The 20,992-nt window shown below is 54.6% G+C and overlaps 1 protein-coding gene across 5 annotated transcripts; it reads left to right on the forward strand.

Annotated features, from left to right (window-relative positions):
- Positions 1-380: 380 nt before the first annotated feature.
- CEACAM16 (CEA cell adhesion molecule 16, tectorial membrane component) lies at positions 381-10,228 on the forward strand. 5 transcript variants are annotated; one of them, XM_047711146.1, is made up of 8 exons: positions 381-428; positions 1,724-1,878; positions 2,097-2,267; positions 3,416-3,760; positions 4,283-4,558; positions 5,505-5,783; positions 7,925-8,251; positions 9,754-10,066. In XM_047711146.1, the coding sequence occupies exons 3-8, from the start codon at positions 2,231-2,233 to the stop codon at positions 9,816-9,818; spliced, it is 1,329 nt and encodes a 442-aa protein (XP_047567102.1). In that variant the 5' UTR covers positions 381-428; positions 1,724-1,878; positions 2,097-2,230; the 3' UTR covers positions 9,819-10,066. The 5 variants fall into 5 exon arrangements, with proteins under 5 accessions (XP_047567102.1, XP_047567099.1, XP_047567103.1 ...); XM_047711143.1 differs by lacking the exons at positions 381-428; positions 1,724-1,878; positions 2,097-2,267 and adding an exon at positions 6,575-6,635 and having other exon boundaries at positions 3,159-3,760; positions 9,944-10,228; XM_047711147.1 differs by lacking the exons at positions 381-428; positions 1,724-1,878; positions 2,097-2,267 and adding an exon at positions 3,215-3,298 and having other exon boundaries at positions 9,944-10,079.
- The last annotated feature ends 10,764 nt before the right edge of the window (positions 10,229-20,992 follow it).

The raw sequence follows: 20,992 nt of genomic DNA on the forward strand, positions 1-20,992 counted from the left end.
GTTCTGAGCATCATGGAAGGAGGAGGGTAAGACCTGGGCCACAGACCTGGGAGAACTTGCAGAGGGAAGCCAGGTGGGAGGCGGGAGGGATGCCTGGACCAGGGCAGGGGTACAAGGAAGGAGAGAAAGGCACATACGGAAGAGAGTTTAAGAGCAGGTGCCACAGGGTGTGGTGTGCTGGGGAGGGCGGGGGGCGGAAGCATCAGGGACACAGTCCTGGGTCTGTGTGTCCCAATGACAGGTGGATGGTGGCGCCATCCCTGATAAGAGGAGGAGGAGGAGCAGGTCTGGGGGAAGATGCCAAGGTCAGTTTGGGACAAGGTGAGGGAGCAGTGCCCAGGGACATCGAGGGGGAGGCGTCCTGAATGACTCCGGGAAGCGTCCCAGGGCTCCAGGGAGAGGCCTGGGTCAGGACAGAAAAGGATGAGGTGAGGTTGCAGGCGGGGTGAGGAGAACTGGAGGTCCCAGGGGACCCACACCTCCTGCCAAGCCCCCACCCCCCCAACCAAACAGAGCCCTGCCCGGCAAGGGTAGCTCAGGACACTGGGCAAATTAGGAGCAAAGCAGGACGGGTGAGCCACAGGTAGGCTCCTGCCAGGCACAGGCTCTGGGGCCTGACAAGGACCAGGACCCAGAAGCCCTCAAGGCTTCAACAGGAACTCGTCTGTCAAAAACACTTCCCCTAGCTCCCCCCATGGCTCTGCCAACCTCACCTTTCCAGAGACACTGTCCCTGATCCCCTCCCCCACTTCCAATTTAAAAATCACAAACCCCCTTCTTGGCTTTATTTTTCCCCAACAACACTTAGGTCCATCTCACATGGAATAGAGTTTGTATTTTTTTATTTTTTTTAAAGATTTTATTTATTTATTTATTTGACAGACAGAGACCACAAGTAGGCAGAGAGGCAGACAGAGAGAGAGAGGAGGAAGCAGGCTCCCCACTGAGCAGAGAGCCCGATACAGGGCTCGATCCCAGGACCCTGGGATCATGACCTGAGCCGAAGGCAGAGGCTTAATGACTGAGTCCCCCAAGGTGCCCTAGTGTTTCTATTTTATTTGTTTACCCTACGCATGTCAGCCCCGCGAGGCCAGGGATTTTATCTACTTGCACCTAGAACACGGCCTGGCAGACAGGAGATGCCCATTCAATATTTGTTGAATAAAAGAGCCCTATGAGGTGGGTACGGTCATTGTTCCCATTTCACAGATGAGGACACTGAGGCCCAGCCGGCTCCAGAACTTGCCCAGGGTCATGGAGGTAGGGGACCATGGACTAGGCCCAGGGCCACTGCCCCTTAACGGCAGTCACACCAACCAGACCCCGTGTGTGCGGCCCCAGCCTGCCAGGGGCTGTCCATCTCACTAACTACTGGCAACAAACATAAGCAGGGTCTGCACCCAGACCGCTTTTTGGAGCAGCAAATAGAGACTCAGCAAGGGGCTGCTTCCAGCCCCACTTGGGGAAAGAGAAGGGCCAAGGTCAAAACCGGACTCTCTCTGGCCCCAAGCTCTCCACGCGCACACTTGACAGGCAGGGAAAACAAGGCCGAAGAAGAGAAGAGAGAATGTGGGTTTCTCAGACCCAAAGAAAGTGTGTAGCCGCCCCGCCTCCGTCCCTCTGCGCGTCTTTGGAGACAGCAGGCTTCAAATTCCCTCTCCCTGCAGGAACTTGGGCGAGTCAGAGCCCCTGCCCGGTGCCTCACTTTCCCTATGGCGAACAGGGTTTCTAACAGTGCCCACCTCACAGGACACCCCCTGAGAGAACAGCTGAAGGTCACCCACGTTCCCTGAGGCCGGGAAAGGACAGTCACTGCTGACTGGTTTTATCCCTCTGTGACCCCCGATTTCACCAGGGGGGCCGAGGCCTGGGCCCCGGGTAAGAATTCCCCTAAAATCTTCCCCCACACCTCCCCCCGCCTCCCTGGCCACCTGGTTCTTCTCCTGGTACCAAACCCAGGCCCTTGGCACAAAGAAGGTTAGGCAGTGCCCCAGGAGGCCTGGCCAGGTCATGGCCCCTGGCCCGGGCCTGCCACACCCACTCTGGTACCCACACAGGGCCCCAGATCCTCGGTGACTCGATCCCTCCAAATTCAGGTGATCTCCCCCGGCTCCAAATCACCGAACCCTCCCAGGTCCCACGCCAGACGGAGCCAGGTCCCCACCGGGAAGGGCCTCAGAGCACCGGGACGCCAACACCGCTGCCTTGCAGACCAGGTTGGGGGCAAAAGATGGCACTGACTAGCCACAGCTGGCTCTTCCTCGGTGGTGAGCAAGAACGGTGTCCCCCACAACCTCAGCACCCCGTCAGCCCCAGGGAAGGGTGGGGATCCCTGCAGCCGGGGAGAGGGCAGGTGGGAGCCAGAAGTCCAGCAGACTAGGTCGGGAGGGCATCGTTGGCTCCTCCGGGAGGCACTGGCGTGGGGCTGGTCAGGGAGGCTTGCAGAGTGAACCTCACAGATGTCTAAGATCGGGGCATGAACTAAGGCAGGGGAGCCACCGAGCCTCCTTGGAAGCTTGGCTGGGGTGCACTCTAGCTAGCAGTTTGGCCTCTCTCCCCGAGGACGTGGCTTGGGGCAGCCGGTCCCCTTCCCCTTCTCAGCCTATTTCTTCATCTATGAAATGGGCTAAACTCACAGGGTCGTTTGAAGGTCAGAATAAGCAGCATTGGCTAGCACTGGCCACGCCCTTGGAGCTGTTCTAAATGTTCTCCCTATGGGAACAACCACCTTAGGGAGGAGGCCCGCTCACGACCCCCACTCCATCAACGAGAGACCTGAGGCTCAGAGAGGGGAGGCCACTGGCTGGGGTCACACAGACAGTAGTGGTAGGGCTGAGTGCTAGACCCAGAGCCCTCACCCCTAGCCATGCTTTATCAGCCTGGAAAGTACCAGAAACTAGGCCAGCCACGCCAGCATTTCTTCCCCAAGAACCTGCATGGCCACCCATTCTGGGCAACCAATCACACACAGTTCTAACCCAAGCTACCCTGACCAGCCAGTCGGGTTTGGGGCTTATCTCCCGGGCTGAAAGGAAAAGGGCAGAGTCAATTCATAACACCCCTACTAGCTGCTGTGGTCAGACCTGGAGAGGCAGAGGAAAAGCACTGGACTAAGAGTCACGGCCCAGAGGCTAGACAGGCCTGCCTGATTGTGTAAGCCTTGGTTTGGTGACTCTCTCCCCAGGAAAACCCTCTCGTGGGCTGAGCACGTGCTACATGTCAGATCCTTGGCACAGCCCATCCAACTCAATCCTCAGGCCTACTCCAGGACCAAGACCCTATGGCTGGCTAACACTTAGTGAGCACTTACTGTATACCAGGAACCCATGGGCCAGGAGCCCGTGTCTCCTCCTCCGTTGAAGGGGGGCCATGGTCAAGCTGGCCTCATCCCATCCCTCTGGCTTCTTTTCCTCAGCCGCTTTCCTGAGTGTGGGGGCCGAGATCTCTATCACCCCTGAGCCTGCCCAGCCAGCCGAGGGGGACAACGTCACACTGACTGTCCACGGGCTTCTGGGGGAGCTGCTTGCCTACAGCTGGTACGCGGGGCCCACTCTCAGCCTGAATTACCTGGTGGCCAGCTACATCGTGAGCACGGGCGACGAGACCCCTGGCCCAGCCCACACAGGGCGGGAGGCCGTGCGCCCCGACGGCAGCCTGGACATCCACGGCGTCCTGCCTGGGCACTCAGGCACCTACATCCTGCAGACTCTCAACAGGCAGCTACAGACGGAGGTGGGCTACGGACACTTGCAGGTCTATGGTGAGACACCCCTCCTGCCCCCCCCCAGACTCCCCTCTGCCCCAGCCAGCCTTCCCATCTCCTTCCCAGTTCCTCTTAAAAAAAAAAAAAAAAGGTAAAAAACTTAAAACCATAAAAAAAAAGACAAAATAACATTAAAATGCTCACCTTGGGGCGCCTGGGTGGCTCAGTGGGTTTAGCCTCTGCCTTTGGTTCAGGTCATGATCTCAGGGTCCTAGGATCAAGCCCCGCATCAGGCTCTCTGCTCAGCAGGGAGCCTGCTTCCTCCTTTCTCTCTGCCTACTTGTGATCTCTCTCTGTCAAATAAACAAATAAAGTCTTTTAAAATAAAATAAAATAAAATGCTCACCTCCTTCGGGATGGCTTCCAGGACTACACCTGCCTCCTATCCCATATGTTGTCCCTCCAGCTGGGGGTCCTGGACACCACCAGGATCCAGCCATGCCCCTGGACAGGGGAGGGGGATGGCCGGGGGAGCAGGCAGTGCCCGGCCCCCTCCCCCTCTGTCTCTTGCCCCCACAGAAATCCTGGCCCAACCTGTGGTCATGGCCAACGACACGGCACTGGTGGAGCGCCGAGACACCCTGCACCTGACATGCAGCAGCCCCAGCCCCGCTGAGGTCCGCTGGTTCTTCAATGGCGAAGCCCTGCCCATTGCCATCCGCCTTGGCCAGTCCGCCGATGGCCGGGTGCTGACCCGGCACGGCGTCCGCAGGGAGGAGGCTGGAGCCTACCAGTGTGAGGTCTGGAACCCGGTCAGTGTCAGCCGCAGCAAGCCCATCAACCTGACCGTGTACTGTGAGTCCTCCTGGCCCCACTTAGAAATACCCAGTGCCCAAACCTCATAGATGGGTAAACTGAGGCCAGGAGAGGGTGCCTGAGGGCACACAGTGAGTCAGGAGGTGAACTGGGGTTAGGAGCCAGGGATCCCTCTTAAAATGCACTTGACCCATCTTCCTAAGGACTAAAAACCACCCGAGAAATGGAATAAGCCTTCAGCCTGAACCAACACCCATAGAAAGGGGCCCAGGGCTGGTGGGTTTTGAAAGGGAGGCGGGAAGTGAGTGGTGGGTGGGAGGGGAGATCAAACAAAAAAATGTAACCAAAGCATGGAGTCATTCCCAGGGGCAGCAGATCCGCAGTGTGGAATCCGGGGCAAGTAAATCTCGGAGGTACGCAGGGGCCGCTGATGTAGAAAAACTTGGAGCCTAGAATCCTACGACCAGGGAATGCTGAATTTAAGAAGCCCTGAATTCTAGACTCTGAGAATCCTAGAAACTCTAGAAGCAGAGATTCTTAGAATCTTAGAGTCGAATTCTAAAATCTTAGAGCCACCCAATCCTAGAATTTTAGAAACCTAGATTTCTAGAATCTTAGAGCCCTAGAGCCTAGAAGCATTGACTCTTGGAGCCCTAGAATTCTATAGACTCTTAGAATGCCTTATGAGAAACCAATAGTCTAGTCTTCTTCTTCTTCTTCTTCTTTTTTTTTTTTTTAAGGGGGCCATAGATTTCAAAATATCTTGAAATTTTGTCTGGCCCCACGTCCTCTTTTTACAGAAGAGAAAACAAATCCCCAGAAAGGGGAAAGTGATTCTCGAGATCCTAGAGCAAATTAGAGATCTGTGTGGGATCTGAAAAGACCAGAGCTCTCTCCCTCCGCTAGGCCCACACGTTCCCAGGGGTGCCCACCTCTATACCCCTGTCCCTCCACTGCCCCGTCTCTCTCCCTCCTGCCCCCACAGATGGCCCAGAACGCGTGGCCATCCTCCAGGACTCTACCACCCGCACGGGCTGCACCATCAAACTTGACTTCAACACGTCCCTCACCCTGTGGTGTGTGTCCCAGTCCTGCCCAGAGCCCGAGTACATGTGGGTGTTCAACGGGCGGGCCCTCAAGAACGGGCGAGACCACCTCAACATCAGTAGCATGACCGCAGCCCAGGAGGGCACATACACGTGTATTGCTAAGAACCCCAAGACCCTGCTTTCTGGATCCGCCTCAGTGGTGGTCAAGCTCTCTGGTGAGTCGCCCCCGGCCTGACCGCCACCCCCTCCCCACGGAAGCCCAGGTGGACCGTGAAAGGTTTGGCCGCGGCTCCAACAGTTAAGGGTACCCTTTGCCCAAAAGATAATTGGAAAGTAAGAGAGTCTCAACCCATTCTTTGGCCAAGTGACAAAGTGGCGTGGCGGGGGTACCCCTCTTTGTTCAGGTGACAGAAGGAGACACCCCCTACCTTATCACCTGAACAGGGAATCAGACTCTTCCGTGAGGGGTGGCGAAGTGAGAAAGGGGGCACATGTCTGTCTCACACACGGGGTAGAGTGGGGACACATTCAGCTGTCCCTTCACATGTGTGCCTCCCCGTCCCGGTTCTGAACTCAGCCTGCCACAGCCGCGGAGGACCCCGCCCCATTCCCTCCATGCAGACAGCTGAACAACTGTGCAGCCAACTAGACGATGCGGTTATCTGGCCCCTGTGACTGTGTGCGCGTGCATGCACAGACACACATACATACGCACAACACACACACACGGAAAATCACAGCCAGTTGCTGGCAAGTGGAAAAACCCAGCCAGGGAGGCACTGTCTTGCCTCTGTCCTCAAACAACCTGGGGGCTGGGGGTAGTGCAGACACAGCTGGTGTTTTGAGAGCTATCAGCATCCTCAGGGGACACTTTCTCATCCCCTGGGGATGGTGGCTTTGAGGCCTCATTAATTCTGCCTTGGTTCCTTCCCAAGTGGCCACCATCCCCCAAAGACAGTGGGAACAGTCCTTCCCTCCCTTCCTCCCCCTTCCCTCCTACTAACAGTCTGGGTCTCATCCAAAGGGTGGATACTCTTTCACCCAAAGCAGAAATGGCGTCCCCAGAGGTAAGTGTACCTCCTGCCCCACCCCCACCTGGGGACTTGGCAGCTGGTCTCGGCAAGAGACGGGGGGTATACCAGATGACCTCAGGTGCTGCCCCTAGCCCTGCTTGTGTGGGCCAAGATGGGGGGTGTCCAAGTGTGCAGGTATGTGCAGGGAGTGGGTACAGCACCCCCAAGGGCCTCCTGAACAGTCAGCATCCCTGTGACAGGTGCCAGGAAGAGACAGAGGAAAAGGAAACACCCCCCCCTCCCCCATGTGGGGGAGACTCTGATCTGATGGAGGAGACATGGTCTCTGCTCTTGGAGAGATGATCCTGGAATAGGGAAGCATGACTTCCTTATTCAGGGAGCTGCCAGTCAGAGGGAAGAGGCAATGCCTCACACTCCATGGGTTTTTAAACAGTGATGGAGGAGACACGACACCCAACTGCAGTGAAGCTCCAGTCAGATGGAGGAGACAATCACACTTGGGGACATTTCGTAGTCTGATGGGAGAGATGTGGTCTTGAGGAGACATGGTCCTCTCTCTCTTTTTTTTTTTTTTTTTTTTGAGAATTCCTAGTCTGATGGGGGAGACACAGTTCCCACCTCTGGGTTACTCCCAATCTGATGGGGAGTACAAGCCCCCCATTTTCTAGGAATTTCCTGTCTGATGGGATTGACATGCCCCCAGTCCAACTTCTGGAATCCCCAGGCTGATTGGAGAGATCTATAATCTGGAATTTCAAATCTGATGGAAGAGACATGGCCTCCCACCCTTTGGAATCCTTCTATTTGATAAGAAACTATTGCCCCCACATTCTGAGGTCTCTTGGTTTGACAGAAGAGATACAGCCTGGGGTACATAACTCCCAACTATCTGATAAGGAAGGCAGGGCCCCCATATTCTGAGAATTTCCAGTCTGATAGGGGAGACGTGGGCCCTATATTTTGGGAATTTTCAATCTGATGGAGGAGACATGGCTTGACCCTCTAGGGTCTTATAGTTAAATGGGAGAAATATCCCCCAAGGGCTGGAAATTCCTAGTCTGATGGGGGAGAGACAGCCCCCACCCTCTGGGGTCTCCCAGTCTCGTGGGAGAAGACACAGCTCCCTGGCAGGCACTGTCAGGACACAAAACCCCCCTCCACTACCACAAAAGTCAGCTCCTTCCTCTGTCTCCTTTCCGGCACCCCTCCAGGGGGAGCACCTGCCAGTTGTGGGGAGGCACGGATGAGCTGGCTGGGGGGGGGGGGGCACGCTCTGCCCCGTGCAGGCCCAGCTGACCCAGCCTCCCGGACTCTTTCCCCAGCCGCAGCAGTTGCCATGACAATCGTGCCTGTGCCGACCAAGCCAACCGAGGGCCAGGATGTGACCCTGACTGTCCAGGGCTACCCCAAGGACCTACTGGTCTATGCCTGGTACCGCGGGCCTGCCTCAGAGCCCAACCGGCTGCTCAGCCAACTGCCGTCTGGGAACTGGATCGCAGGCCCCGCGCACACAGGCCGGGAAGTGGGCTTCGCCAACTGCTCGCTGCTGGTGCAGAAGCTGAACCTCACGGATGCCGGCCGCTACATGCTCAAGACCGTCACGTTGCAGGGCAAGACCGAGACGCTGGAAGTGGAGCTGCAGGTGGCCCGTGAGTGAGCCAGAGAGGGCGGAGGGTGAATCTTTTCAGACACAGGCTCCCAAAGGGGGGCTCTGCCTCCTCCATAGTCTGGCAAACACAGATTGAGGGTGGTTATGCCTCCCCATCAGACTGAAAGAAGGGACTTTGTCTCCTCCATCTGACTCGAAGAATTCTAAATAGAGTTCTTTCCTCTTCTGTCCAACTGATGACCTAGACTAGGGGTAGACAGGCCTCCTCCATTAGACTGAAGGCTACTACAGGGGACTTCTGTGCCTTCTCTCTCACATAAGAGGTTCACCAGACTGAAGGTTTTCAAAGAGGAGACATAGTCTGAGAGTAGGGCATCCTTTTCCCAGCAGATGCATAGACTCCAAAACATAGGAGATATTGCCTCTGCTACTATATTGGAAGATGGGTTAATGATGGGAGTTTACCTCCCCCATCAGAATAGATGTATAGCATGAGGGTGGATCCTACCTCCCTCTTCAGCCTGGGAGATCCTAGATAATTAGGATTGTGTCTCATCCTTTGCATTACAGTAAGAGTGAGGACAGAATTTCTACCATCAGAGGGTAGAATTTTTCTCATAATGGAGGAAGTGAAATCCTCCATTAGGATAGAAGCTTCTAGATGGTAGGAACTGTGTCTCTTCCCTCAGACTAGGAGTTTACAGTGCTCAGGAACAATGTCTCTTCCATCAGCCTGACAATTCCCAGATGTTGAAGACCATGTCTTGCCCATCAGAGTAGGGACTCCCAGGGGCCATGTCTCCTCCATCAGTCTGGGAGCTCCCAGAGGCAGGAAACATGTCTCCTCCATCAGACTGGGAGCTCCCAGAATCAGGGACCAGGCCTCCTCTATCAGACTGGAACCTCCCAGAGTTAAAGACCATGTCTCCTCCATCAGACTGGGAGCTCCCAGAGTCAAGGACCATGTCTCCTCCATCAGACTGGGAGCTCCCAGAGTCAGGGACCATGTCTCCTCCATCAGACTGGGAGCTCCCAGAGTCAAGGACCATGTCTCCTCCATCAGGCTGGGGGCTCCCAGAGTCAGGGGCCTGGTCTCTTCCATCAGACTGGGAGTTCCCAGAGTTAGGGACCATATCCCCCACATCAGACTGGGAGCTTCCAGAGTCAGGGACCAGGTCAACCCCCATCAGACTAAGTATCCCTAGAGGTCCAAGAGCCATGTCCCTGAGGCAGGTTTCATCCCATTAGACTAGAAGCTCTCAGACACTGGGAACTAGGTCATTCTCCAGTCTGGAGTCTCACCTCCCCCATCAGACCAGGTACTTTTGGAAGCCCTGAGTCAGGCATGGTGTCACCCAGCTCAGACGTGAAGCTTCCAGGATCAGGAAATCAATCACTGCCAGGTACCCCCTAGATACCCTCCTTCATCAAACCCTGGTCCCAGGTCAGTGCTGGAGGTAGAATGCTCTTCGATGGCAGCCATCCATCCGCCACCTCCACGAAGGTTCGGGATTCCTTTTCACCCTGTCTCTCTTCTCACAGTCAACCTCCCTCCCCTGCATGAGGACCAACGCCACCTTCCTGAACCTGAACCTGGCACAGGCTGAGCGTGTTGAGGGGGCGTGTGGGAGGCTGGGGGTGGACAGGGGAGCAGGAGGGGTGAGGGTCCTGGGACCTGGTCCTCTACCTCCCTGACAGCCTCTTCCACCCTTTTCCCCCATCCCCTCCTCAGCCCTGGAGTAGCAGCACAGCTGTGGCCATGGGAACCTCGGAGAGAAGAGCTCTTCATGCCACCCATCCCCCCCATCTCCTCCCACTGGGTGGAGGACCACTTGCTCCCAGTGAGGATGCCAGACTGACCGTGGTCGGCCGTTCTCCTGCTTCCACACTAGAGTTAGAACTGACAGGGCCCTACTCCCTCGCTGAGTTGTCGGAGAGCCACAGAGACCATAAATGTCCTGGTTAACACACGCACGTGTCAGCCTCTCCTTAATGACCGCCAGCCCTGCCATTTCCCAGTGCCCACACTCGCCTCCTTCCCTACTCCGGGTGACTCTCAGTTTAGGTGCATGCGTGCACAGGGATGCCTAAATGACAGTGAGGCGAGACCCTACTGCTCAGTGTCAGGGCCTCAGGCTCCTCCCACACCTCCCCAGGTTATATCTGATGGTCCTGCTTCCCAAGGGGCCAAAGACTGCCCCTCCCTGGGACACCAATAGAGCTGGGTTCTGTAGGACATAGCCCTCCCCTATACTGCACCTCACTCCACCTGGGCCCTGAAGCAAGATCGCTCATGCCACAACAGGAAGTGACCAAATTTCCCATGAAGTGTACCTTCTATCTAACCAAAGATGCTCCTTTGTGTCCTCCATTGTCCTGAGATTACCCCCCCCACCTCATTTCCCTCTCAAACATTACCTGCACAACCCTAAAAATATCTCCCTCTTCTTAAAAATGCAAATGGGGTATTGTGGGGCTGAGGAAAGCAGATCAGGGGAATGGGAGCCAGAGAAATGGTGTCTTCTAACTCCTGTCACTACTAGGACCTGACCCACAGGCCCTACTCAGCCAAGATGTCCCACTAGAGACAGACACTTTGTGTTGGTCAGAAGTAGTGATCACAGACTCCATTGGGGGTAGAAAGAGATGTTTGGACAGGCATAGAAGGGCCTGCTAGAGAGATTTCCCAGAAACTTTCAAGACTGAGTCTTTCTAAGGATGACCATGTTGAGATAAGACAGTGGGTGGTGAAAGTGCCCCAGAATGAGGGCTATGACATATGGATTATGATCCACCATTTGCCATGGATCTATTGAGACCCTCAGTTTGAATATCAGCTAAAAGGTGTGGGCTTAGGGTAGACTAGAATTTTTCAAACCATTTTATTAGCCTCAGAGCCCTTGAAATGCCAACTTACATGGTAGGTCAATATATTATTTGAAATAGTAATGCAATAAAAGTAGCTATCAAATCAGCAGCTACAGCCCTCTCTCCCCCAAAGTTTATACACAGTTGAAAAAATTCCCCAAATGTAAATTAAATAAACCTTGGATTACAGAGGCAATTACAATGCAAAATAGCAACCAGAATCAAATACCAGTGAAAACAGTAGATACAGAAACCTGTGGGAAGGGTGCCTGGCTGGCTCAGTTGGTTGGGTGACTGCCTTTGGTTCAGGTCATGGTCCTGGAATCCTGGGATCAAATCCTGCATTGGCCTCCCAGCCCCATAGGGAGTCTGCTTCTCCCTCTGACCTCCCCTCTCATGCTCTCTCTGTCTGTCTCCCTCTCTCTCTCAAAATGAATAAATAAAATCTTTAAAAAAGAAAAGAAAAGAAACCTGTGGGATATGGCCAAAGCCACACTTGGAGGGGGAATGATAGCCTAAAAGGTTTATATGTAATGAAAATACTAAAAAGAAAAGAGCTTGTAGATGAGCAAAATAAGCTTTACTAGAAAACGTTCAGAAAATATACCAAAGTAAAAAGGTAAGGAACGTAAAAAAAAAAAAAAAAGCAGATATGGATGAAATAGAAAACAAAACATAGAGTTAGTCAATAAAACCTAAACCTGCTTCTTTGAAACTGATGATGGACTAGACACACTTTTTTCAAGAGAGACAGAGAAGACTAATATTTAAAAATATCGAATATCTAAGATAAAACAGGGGCACCTGGCTGGCTCAGTGGTGAAAGCATGGGGCTCTTGATCTCGGGTTTGTAAGTTCAAGCTCCATGTTGGGTATAGAGATTATTTAAAAATAAAAATCTTAAAAAAAAAAAAAGAAAGAAAAAGAAAAACTGGTCTGGTTGTAGTAGAAGGTTGGTTCCTGGTTAGATACACAATCAACATATACCTTGAGGGAAGAGAGTCTGGGATACCTGTGAATAGCTAGCTCCCCAGCAGCTACTCAACCTCCCTCTTTCGGGATAGCCAGGCACGGCCTCAGGTAAAAGCCCCTGAAATTGGCAGGTACTCATTTTCCCAGAAGGCTTTGCAGATCCAAGTGGCCATGTGACCAAACTCTGGCCAAGGAAAGAAGGAGAAAGCCGAGAGTCCCACCCACTGCTTCTCCCCACCTGAGGGAGGCACTAGGAGAGCTCCACAGAGTTTGAAAGCTATTATCAGAATCAGTGGTCCCTAATATAAGAGTTCCAGGAAGCGCAGATGGATTTGAACCCCGACTCTAAACCCCAACATCATCCAGGTCCCCAGATGGGAAATGGCACCCACATTCGACCCCCTCCACCAAGTTCACATAAGAGTCAGCAACATACATGGGACCAGAGCCTAGATATATAGTTAGAATGTCTCTTCAGTGGCAAGTCAAAGACTGGACACAACTCAAGACAGAGAGAGGAGGACTAAAATACCAGAAGAAGAAGAAACTGGGATGGGTAAGAGGAGCTTACATGGATAGAAGACTGTTTCTCTCTCACATGAAAAGTGCCCAGAAGCAGATTGTTCAGAACTGGAATCAGGGCTCTGTGGTGTCATTAGAGACACGGCTCCTCCTGTGTTTCTGCCCCACCATTCCCAGCTTGGGGGTCTCCATTCTCTTGGCCTCCTCGTGGTCCAAGATGGCTGCTGGAGCTGCTGGGTCAGTGCTCCAAGAAGGAAGTGGAAAGAAAGGGACAAAAGGCCTACACAAACCCACACACCTTATAGACTATGCCCCTTTTAAGGAAGCTTCCCCAAAGTCCCATCCTACAACTTCTACTTACATCTGATTGGCCAGTGCTTAGTCACATGGTCATCCAAGCTGCAAGGGAGGCTGGGACATGTAGTCTTTCGCCTGGGTCAATCGCTGCCCCCAAACAACCTCAGGGTCCTGATATCAAGGAAGAGAGGAAGAGTGGATCCCAAGTGGGCAGCTGGCGGCCTCCCCCATGCCAGACCTTGGAGCTCCCACTTCCCCAGCTGGACAAAATGGCCTTTCTCATCTAAGCCCAAAGGGAGATCACCACAGCCACAGGAGCCAGGGTTGGGAAAAGACAGTGGTTGTGTTCAGTTGGGGTTTGCTTTGCGCAGTGCAGAACGAGGACAGCGGGAGGGATGAGGTGGAGGGAGCCAAGGAGGAGGCAGCTTAGGTTTCTAGGTCAGTCGGATCCTATATCCTCAGGGTGTGGAGGCTCAGTGTCCCCAGGACCAAAGCTCTGGTCCCTCTAGACACCTCTGCGCTCCTGAACTGAATCCCAGGTGGTCCCAACCCCTTCTGTTCACAGTCCAGGAAAGAACAACAGGAACCACAAAATGAGACTAGCATGGACTGTCCTTCTGCAAACACGTTCTCAGTGAATGTCTACAACAACCCCTTTGAGTTGTCACTGCAAGTTCCTCCACTTTACATGAGGAGGAAACTGAGGCACGGCTTAAAAACCTTGCTCTGGGTCCCACAGATCCCCACGGCTGCTGGCTGGAGGAGCTGGCTGGTAAGTCCCCTTCATTCCTCAGCAGGGCAGGCCGGTCAAGGGCACAGGCTCCGGAGCCCAGACGGGGCTGAGTTGGCCACTTTTCGCTGTGGGGCTTGGGACACGTTGCTTTTTCTCACCTGTAACACAGAAAAGACAAACAGTGCCCACTCCTAGTCATTGAAGAGTCACTACAAGTAAAGGTTCTGGGGCAGGCAGATGGCAATGTCAAAAATAATGATTTTTCGGGGAGCCTGGGTGGCTCGGTTAAGCGTCTGCCTTTGGCTCAGGTCATGATCATCAGGGTCCTGGGATCGAGCCCCGCATCAGGCTCCCTGCTCAGCAGGAGGCCTGCTTCTCCTTCTCCCATTCCCCCTGCTTGTGTTCCCTCTCTCACTGTGTCTCTCTCTGTCAAATAAATAAAATATTTTTTTAAAAATTGTAATCACTGAAAATGGCTTCCAAAAAAAAAATAATAATGAATACGTGTGAGCTTTTAGAATCATGATGCTAATCATCAGTGGTTCAAGGATAACATGCTCTGAGCACAGACTTTCCCACCAGCTCCTTTGAAATGGGGACACATTACAATGGGGATATTTATTAAAAATACACATCCCAGGTCCCTGCCCGGCTCCAGGAAACCTGTGTCTCCAGAGAAGAGATGTGAAAACTGAATTTTTCAAATAAAGAGCCTGGGTGGTTTTTGTTAACTGCGAAGTTAAAGCACCTAGATGTGTGGCATGTTGGTGGGGGGGCGGGGGGGGCACAAAGAGGAGGAGGCAATGTGCCCAAGGCTACTCAGCCAGGAAGGGGCAGGGCCACAAACTGGCCCAGAGGTGGCAGGAACAAGAGCCCAGGATCACACAGAAGAGGGGGGGACAGGAACCAGGATCACACAGAAGGTTTCAGACTGAAGGCTGAGACTGGGGTTCTCCTCTGCCCCACCTCCCCCAACAAAGCCAAAAAGCCGGGATGGTGCCGGTTGGGGCTTGGGTCCCTGGATTCCACTAGCTGTGGGTGACGGCCAGACTCTGCCCTGTCTCTGCCCCCATGCTTCCCCCCTCACCTAAGAAGCCTTTTCTCAAGTAACCTTCTGCAGTGGGGAGGGGAGGGCGGGGCAGGGGCAGGAATGACCTTGAGGCCAGAACACACAATGGCTGGCTGGAGCCCCGCCAGGGAGAGGAAGGAAATCTGCCCCATTTTTCTCCCCTGGGCTGGAATGTTGATTCAGGATGGAGAGAGGGGAGGGTGAGCAGAGAGAAGAGGAGGGAAGAAGAGGAGGGAGGAGGAAGGAGAAAGAGAAGCAGTAGGGAAGGGAGGAGAGATGAAGAAAGAGAGGGATGAAAAGGAAGAGGAGAAGGGGCGGGACAGAGGGGTCCTGGCACCAGGGTGCCGAGGCCAGACTTTGGGAACCAATCAGGGAGGCTGCTCAGCTCCAGCCCAGCCTGACACACAGTGCAGAGACCAGAGAGGACATCCCAGCACCCTAAGGTTGCACAGGACCAGGGCACCCAAAAGGGTTCACCTTTGCTGCTAACCACAGGCAGGAGCTCCCTGAGTTCCCACAGTGACCTTCAGAAGCAGGTGTCAACCCTTCCATTCCTCAGAGGAGGAAACAGAGGCCCCAGACATAAGCTCACATTTCTGGAACCATCTCCCGTTTGGATCACAGTCCATACCCTTCTCCTCTTATCTCACTCCAATCTGGCCACACTGGCCTCTCGGCTATTGTTTGAACAAACCTTACCACTCCTGCCCCAGGGCCTTTGCACTGGCCTTGCCTTCTGCGGGTAATGTTCTTGGCCTAGATACTCAAATCACTCTATTCAGGTCTCTGCTCAAACGTCACCTCCTCACAGGGGCCCCCTAAACACCCAGTGTTGTCTAGCTTTGTCCTTCACAGACTTTATGACACACACCCCCAACTTTATATTCGATACCCCTTTCTTCACTTGTATACTGTCTTCCCCACTGGACTGCGAGCTCCACAAGGCAGGGATTTTCTTGCTTTTTGTTCACCGCAGTGTGTTTATCACCTAAACTAGTGTCAAGAGAGCCTGTAGGCATTACTCAGCCTCCCACAAGGTGGGACCTGAAAGCTCAGAGGAGCCGGGCAGAAAGTAGGCAGGGAAAAGCATTTCAGACAGAGAGCACAGAATGTGCAAAGCCCAGGAGGCGGGGAACCAGGTTCAAGGCCAATATGGCTAGAGTGGTCATGGGCCACCATGAGGACTTTGGCTGTCCCCTTGAGTGGGAGCCACAGGGTGGGAGGGGTGGGCAGTGCTGGATAGGCTCTGTCTCAGGTTCTAACACGATCCCTCTGGCCATACGTCGGAAGAGACATAAGAGCAGGCAGCCAGGGGCACCTGGGTGGCTCAGTGGGTTAAAGCCTCTGCCTTCTGCTCAGGTCATGATCTCAGGGTCCTGGGATCGAGCCCCGCATCGGGCTCTCTGCTCAGTGGGGAGCCTGCTTCCCTTCGCTTCTCTCTGCCTTCCTCTCTGCCTACTTGTGATCTCTCTCTGTCAAATAAATAAATAAAATCTTTAAAAAAAAAAAAAAAAGAGCAGGGAGCCCAGTGAGAAGGCCACAGCAGTGGAGACAGGAGATGATGGCAGCTGGGCAGAGGAAGCGGGGAGGCTATGGAGATGGGGATAGAATTGATTTTTAAAGGTGGAACCAAAAACATTTGTGGATAGACAGGATGCCATAGAGGGAAGAAAGGAGTCAAGGGGTCTCAAAGCTTTGGGCCTGAGCCGGCACAGGATGGAGCCTGGAAGGAAGGCTTGGGGTGTTTGAGAGGCCAGGGAACCGGGAAACGGCCCCGACCCCAAGGCGCCCAGGCTCCAGGAGGGAAATTGGCACTGGCTGTGGACTGTGGTTTTCACCCACCTCGAGGGGCCCCTTATCCTCTCCCCCAACTTCCCCTCTGGCCGCCGGGTGGAGCTGGCCTTGTTTGTTTCCCTCTCCGTCATCCGTTTTATGATGGGGAAGGCTGGTTTTCCCCTAACCCAGCAGACACCTCTTCCTTCTGCCTGGCCCCGGCCCTCCCGCCTCGGGAAGCCCCGCGCTGGCCTCCTGAAATGTCCCTGCAGGATAGGACCCCTGCCACCCGTTCATCCAGCCAGATGGGACCCGAAAGGGGAAGTGGGTCACCCCTAGTCACCCGGCATGTGGTCAAGTCCAGACTTTGGGGTTGCATCTCCTCAGTGCCCCAGCACGGTCCTGGGAGGCGTCGGGGAGAACCAGCAACTCTTTCCACTTTTCACATGGGAAAACTGGGGCTCCCAGGGGGGGCCTGAGCTCACCCAAGACACTCTGCGAGCGGGGGAGTCAGAATTGAAACCCAGCTCCCAACAGCAGAACGGCCGTGTTCTGAGCTCTGAGGAGAAGGCAAGGGTAAACAGAACCCAGCCCTGTCCTGCCAAGATGCAGCTGGGGTACAGACAATGACAAAGAAGCACTGGTCAGCGCTGAGGTGGGGGAGACCCAGGAGATTAGGTGGGGGAACACCTGACCCAGCCAGGGGTCATGGAGGGCTTCCAGGAGGAGGTGACCTAGAGAGTTCAGCAGAAGTTAACAATGTTCCAAGGAGAGGGAATAGCACAGGCAAAGGCCCAGCACTGAGAAGGAATCTTGGGGGCTTCTCAGTGACCATGTCCCTTAACTCTCCTCTGACCATGCAGGCAAACTGTGCAGCCTGGCCTGTGTTCATTCTTTAAAGCAAACATTCCCTGGGGGGGCGGGTAGTTAGTGTCATGCCCCATGGGAACACAGCAGTGACTCCAACGGCCCCTCCAGACTGCGATCCTGACCTGAGGCATCAGGGAGGGGCTCCTGCAGGAGGAGGCATCTACTTCACGACCTGAAGAGGTAACAGGAGCGAGGCTGGGAAAGAGGCAGGGAAGGGTGTTGCAGGCAGAGGGAACAGCCTGTGCAAAGGCCTGACGGCAAGTTCTGAGTAGAACAGCGGCTGGTGGTTCAGCTGAAGCACAGGGCGGTTTGGGAGAGGCTAGAGAGGCCAACCCCGTGGCCTGTGGGGGCAGGGGGGCTTCCTTCCAAGCCCCTGGGGAGCCCTGGAAACCCTGTGAGCAGAGGGACGGGCAGAAAAGTAGACTGGTAAGTCAGAAAGATCTCCCCATCGTCCACGCGGAAGGTGAACAGAGGAAAGCCACAGAATCACAGGTGGGGTTTTGCCGCAAGGAGGCAAAGGAGGAGATTTGCACCGGGGTCTGAGGGGATCCAGGACTTGGGGGCACAGTCGTCCCGTAACTGGGGATGGGAAGCCTGGCCCACAGCCACCACCAGGTGGCGCCAGCACACCACTACGCCAGGTCTGAGCCCGCAGACGGCCCTCCCCCCTCCGAGTCCGGCACCACCGCCCCGGGTCAGGGGAGCAAATCTCACACGCCCCCGGCCTCTCCGTGCGGGGGTCATGGTTCCCTCCTGAGCCGGAGCTTGCAAACAGTAAGATTGCAGGCACCCCGAGGCTGCTCGGACCCCGGGGCTCCAGAGTTGAGGTAGCTGAGCCGCAAACGCGTTCCATCATCCCCCGGGAAGCCGAGACCCGAGCACCTCGCCTCCCCTCCCGAACGGGAGGATTTTGATCTCTTCCCATAAGACTGTGTTGACGGGGGACGCCTGGGTGGCTCAATTGGTTGGGCAGCTGCCTTCGGCTCAGGTCATGATCCCAGCGTCCTGGGATCGAGTCCCGCATCGGGCTCCTTGCTCGGCAGGGAGCCTGCTTCTCCCTCTGCCATTCTGTCTGCCTGTGCTCGCTCTCTCTCCCTCTCTCTCTGACAAATAAATAAAATCTTAAAAAAAAAAAAAAAGACTGTGTTGACGGGTCTGCAGATGCTCTCGTTCTCCCTTTCCCCCCTTCCCCACACCTGCCCTCTGCCCTCCCTGCGACCTGGGTAACTCCCCTGGCACTGGGACTAGGGGAATTTTGCGCTGGCCTCCGTGCTTAACTCGCCTTTATTGGTGGCGCCCAGTGGCCCCGGGGTTAAAGTCCCCCGGAGCTAGGCTTGGGGCTCAGAGCAGGGAGAAAGGGAGGGGCAGTGGCCTAACTGGCAGTGGGGACTCCCCAGAAAGACAAGCCTTTGCACCTGGGAAGGGTAGGGGATGGGCTGAGAGGGTAGGGGTAGGGCGAGGCAGCACCCAAGTTCCTGCAGCTCTCCCAGCCTCAGTTTCCCCCGCTGTTTAAAGGGTGTGATACTTCTCTGGGTGGTTGTGAAGACTCTGAGTTTATGGGAAGGAAATCCTAGAAACAGTGGTCGATTGTGGCCTCTCTGTCCCCCCCTTCTCTACATGGTTTCCTCCTAAACCTCTGGAATTGACCTTCTTTACCCTCAACCCAAGCCACCTGCATAGCTGGTCTCCCTACACAGCTAGAGAGGTCTTCCCAAAATTCAACCCCATCCCAGTTCAAGACCTGCTGTGGCTCCCCAGTGCCCTCAGAACACTGATGCTGTACCAAGGCCACAGGCCAAGTAGGCACTGTGTGACCTGACCACTGTTCCCCTCCACCCTCCTTGCTGTCTTTCTAAGCTCCCTCCTCTTTCCAACATTTCCCCACTCACTTCAGGTCCCTGCTAAAACATCACGGCTCCAGGAATGCCTTCCCTCATCTCCACAAACCAGGCCTGCTTCCCGCCCCCTACCCCACCCTCCTTCTCTGTGCCCCTCCACACAGCTCCCACCACGGTAGCCAGAACATGTATTGGAATGCCACCTTCAAACTAGCCTCTGAGTCCTGCCACTTCTCCCCATCTCAGCTGCCCCACACACCCACCCCCCACCCTGTCCTGGCCCAGCCTACCCTCACCTATAGTCTGGACCGTTACAATCCCCTCACTGGGCTCCCGCCTCCGTCCTTGCCCCCCACAGGCAGTCAGAGGGACCCTGTTAAAGCCGAAGTCACACCACATCCCTCCCCTGCTCCAAACCCTCCATGGCTCCCATCTCCCTCTGTGCAAAAGCTTAAGTCCTCAAATCTGCTCAACACCCCCAACCCCCCCCACCCCACCCCCACGCATCTCCCCAAGCTCACTTCCACTCCCCCAGGGCTCACCCTGCTCCAGCCACACTGTTCTCAGACAGTCAATGGGAACCACCTCAAGGCCTCCGCACTTGCTGTTCCCTTGGTCTGGACACTCTTCCCCCAGATGCCCAAGGCTCCTCTCACCTCCTTCGCGTTTCTGCCCAAACATCACTCCTTATAGGGGCCTCCTCTAAACACTCAATTTAGGGGTGAGTGGGTGGCTCAGTGTGTTAAAGCCTCTGCCTTCAGCTCAGGTCATGATCCCAGAGTCCTGGGATCAAGCTCCGCATGGGGCTCTCTGCTCAGCAGGGAGCCTGCTTCCTCCTCTCTCTGCCTGCCTCTCTGTCTACTTGTGATCTCGGTCTGTGAATAAATAAAATCTTAAAAATAAATAAATAAATAAACACTCAATTTAAAAATCACTTTTTTTAAGGGGGGGCAGGGTCAAACAGAAAGGGAGAGAGAATCTCAGGCAGACTCCCTGCTGAGCCCAGAACCCCTTGCTGGGCTCTGGGCTCGAACTCACGACCCTGAGGTCGTGACCTGAGCCAAAATCAAGAGTCACAGGTTTAACCTACTGAGTCGCCAGGGTGCCCCCAAAACACAAAACATGCTCTAAACCACTCCTCACCCCAGCCCCCCACCAGCTCTATTTTCCTGCACAGCAACTAGCTGACATTGGTTATACTCTATTGTCTTATTGACAGTCTGTTTGGGGGACTGGACTGGGACTCCCCAAGGGCTGGAAGGCGACTTGTTCACTACCAGAATGGGGCCTAAACTACTTGTTGGCACAGCCAGTGGATCATATGTGTTTATTTTGGAGAGGTAAGACGCTCACGAGTTTCAAAATCCAAAAAGTACAAAATGGAAGTGAGAAGTCACCTCTCCACCATGTTCTGGGGGCCCGTCCCACCCCAGCCCTGCTCCCCCTCCAGGTCTGCACCTTTTCCAGTCTCCTGTGTTTCTTTCCAAAGATTGTGCACCAACAAGAACATCGAGGCTTACATATCGTCCCCCGTGTATGCCAATGGCACATACTTGGAGCCTGCACCACATTTTTTTTCCCCTCCAGCTTCTGGAAGATCTCGCTGCTCAGCCCAGGAAGCACCTTTTTTTTCCTTCCCAATTTATTTATTTTATCTTATTTTTTGGCTAGCAGCTGCATGGATGGCGACCACAGTGGACACAGCTTTTGTCACAATTATTATTTATCGAAGCAGTGTGCCTGGGTGGCACGGGTGGTTAAGTGTCTGCCTCCTGCTGGGGTGATGATCCCAGGGTCCTAGGGGAGCCTGCTTCTCCCTCTGCTGCTCCCCCTGCTTGT

This window comes from Lutra lutra, chromosome 17 (assembly GCF_902655055.1).
Source record: "Lutra lutra chromosome 17, mLutLut1.2, whole genome shotgun sequence".
Classification (NCBI taxonomy): Eukaryota; Metazoa; Chordata; class Mammalia; order Carnivora; family Mustelidae; genus Lutra; species Lutra lutra.

Coding starts and splice junctions, on each gene's coding strand:
- CEACAM16 (XM_047711143.1), top strand. CDS start 3,370: ATGGTCAAGCTGGCCTCATCCCATCCCTCTGGCTTCTTTTCCTCAGCC. Junction 6,636..7,924: donor CAGAAATGGCGTCCCCAGAG/GTAAGTGTACCT, acceptor CTCTTTCCCCAG/CCGCAGCAGTTGCCATGACA. Junction 8,252..9,943: donor AGTGGAGCTGCAGGTGGCCC/GTGAGTGAGCCA, acceptor TCCCCTCCTCAG/CCCTGGAGTAGCAGCACAGC.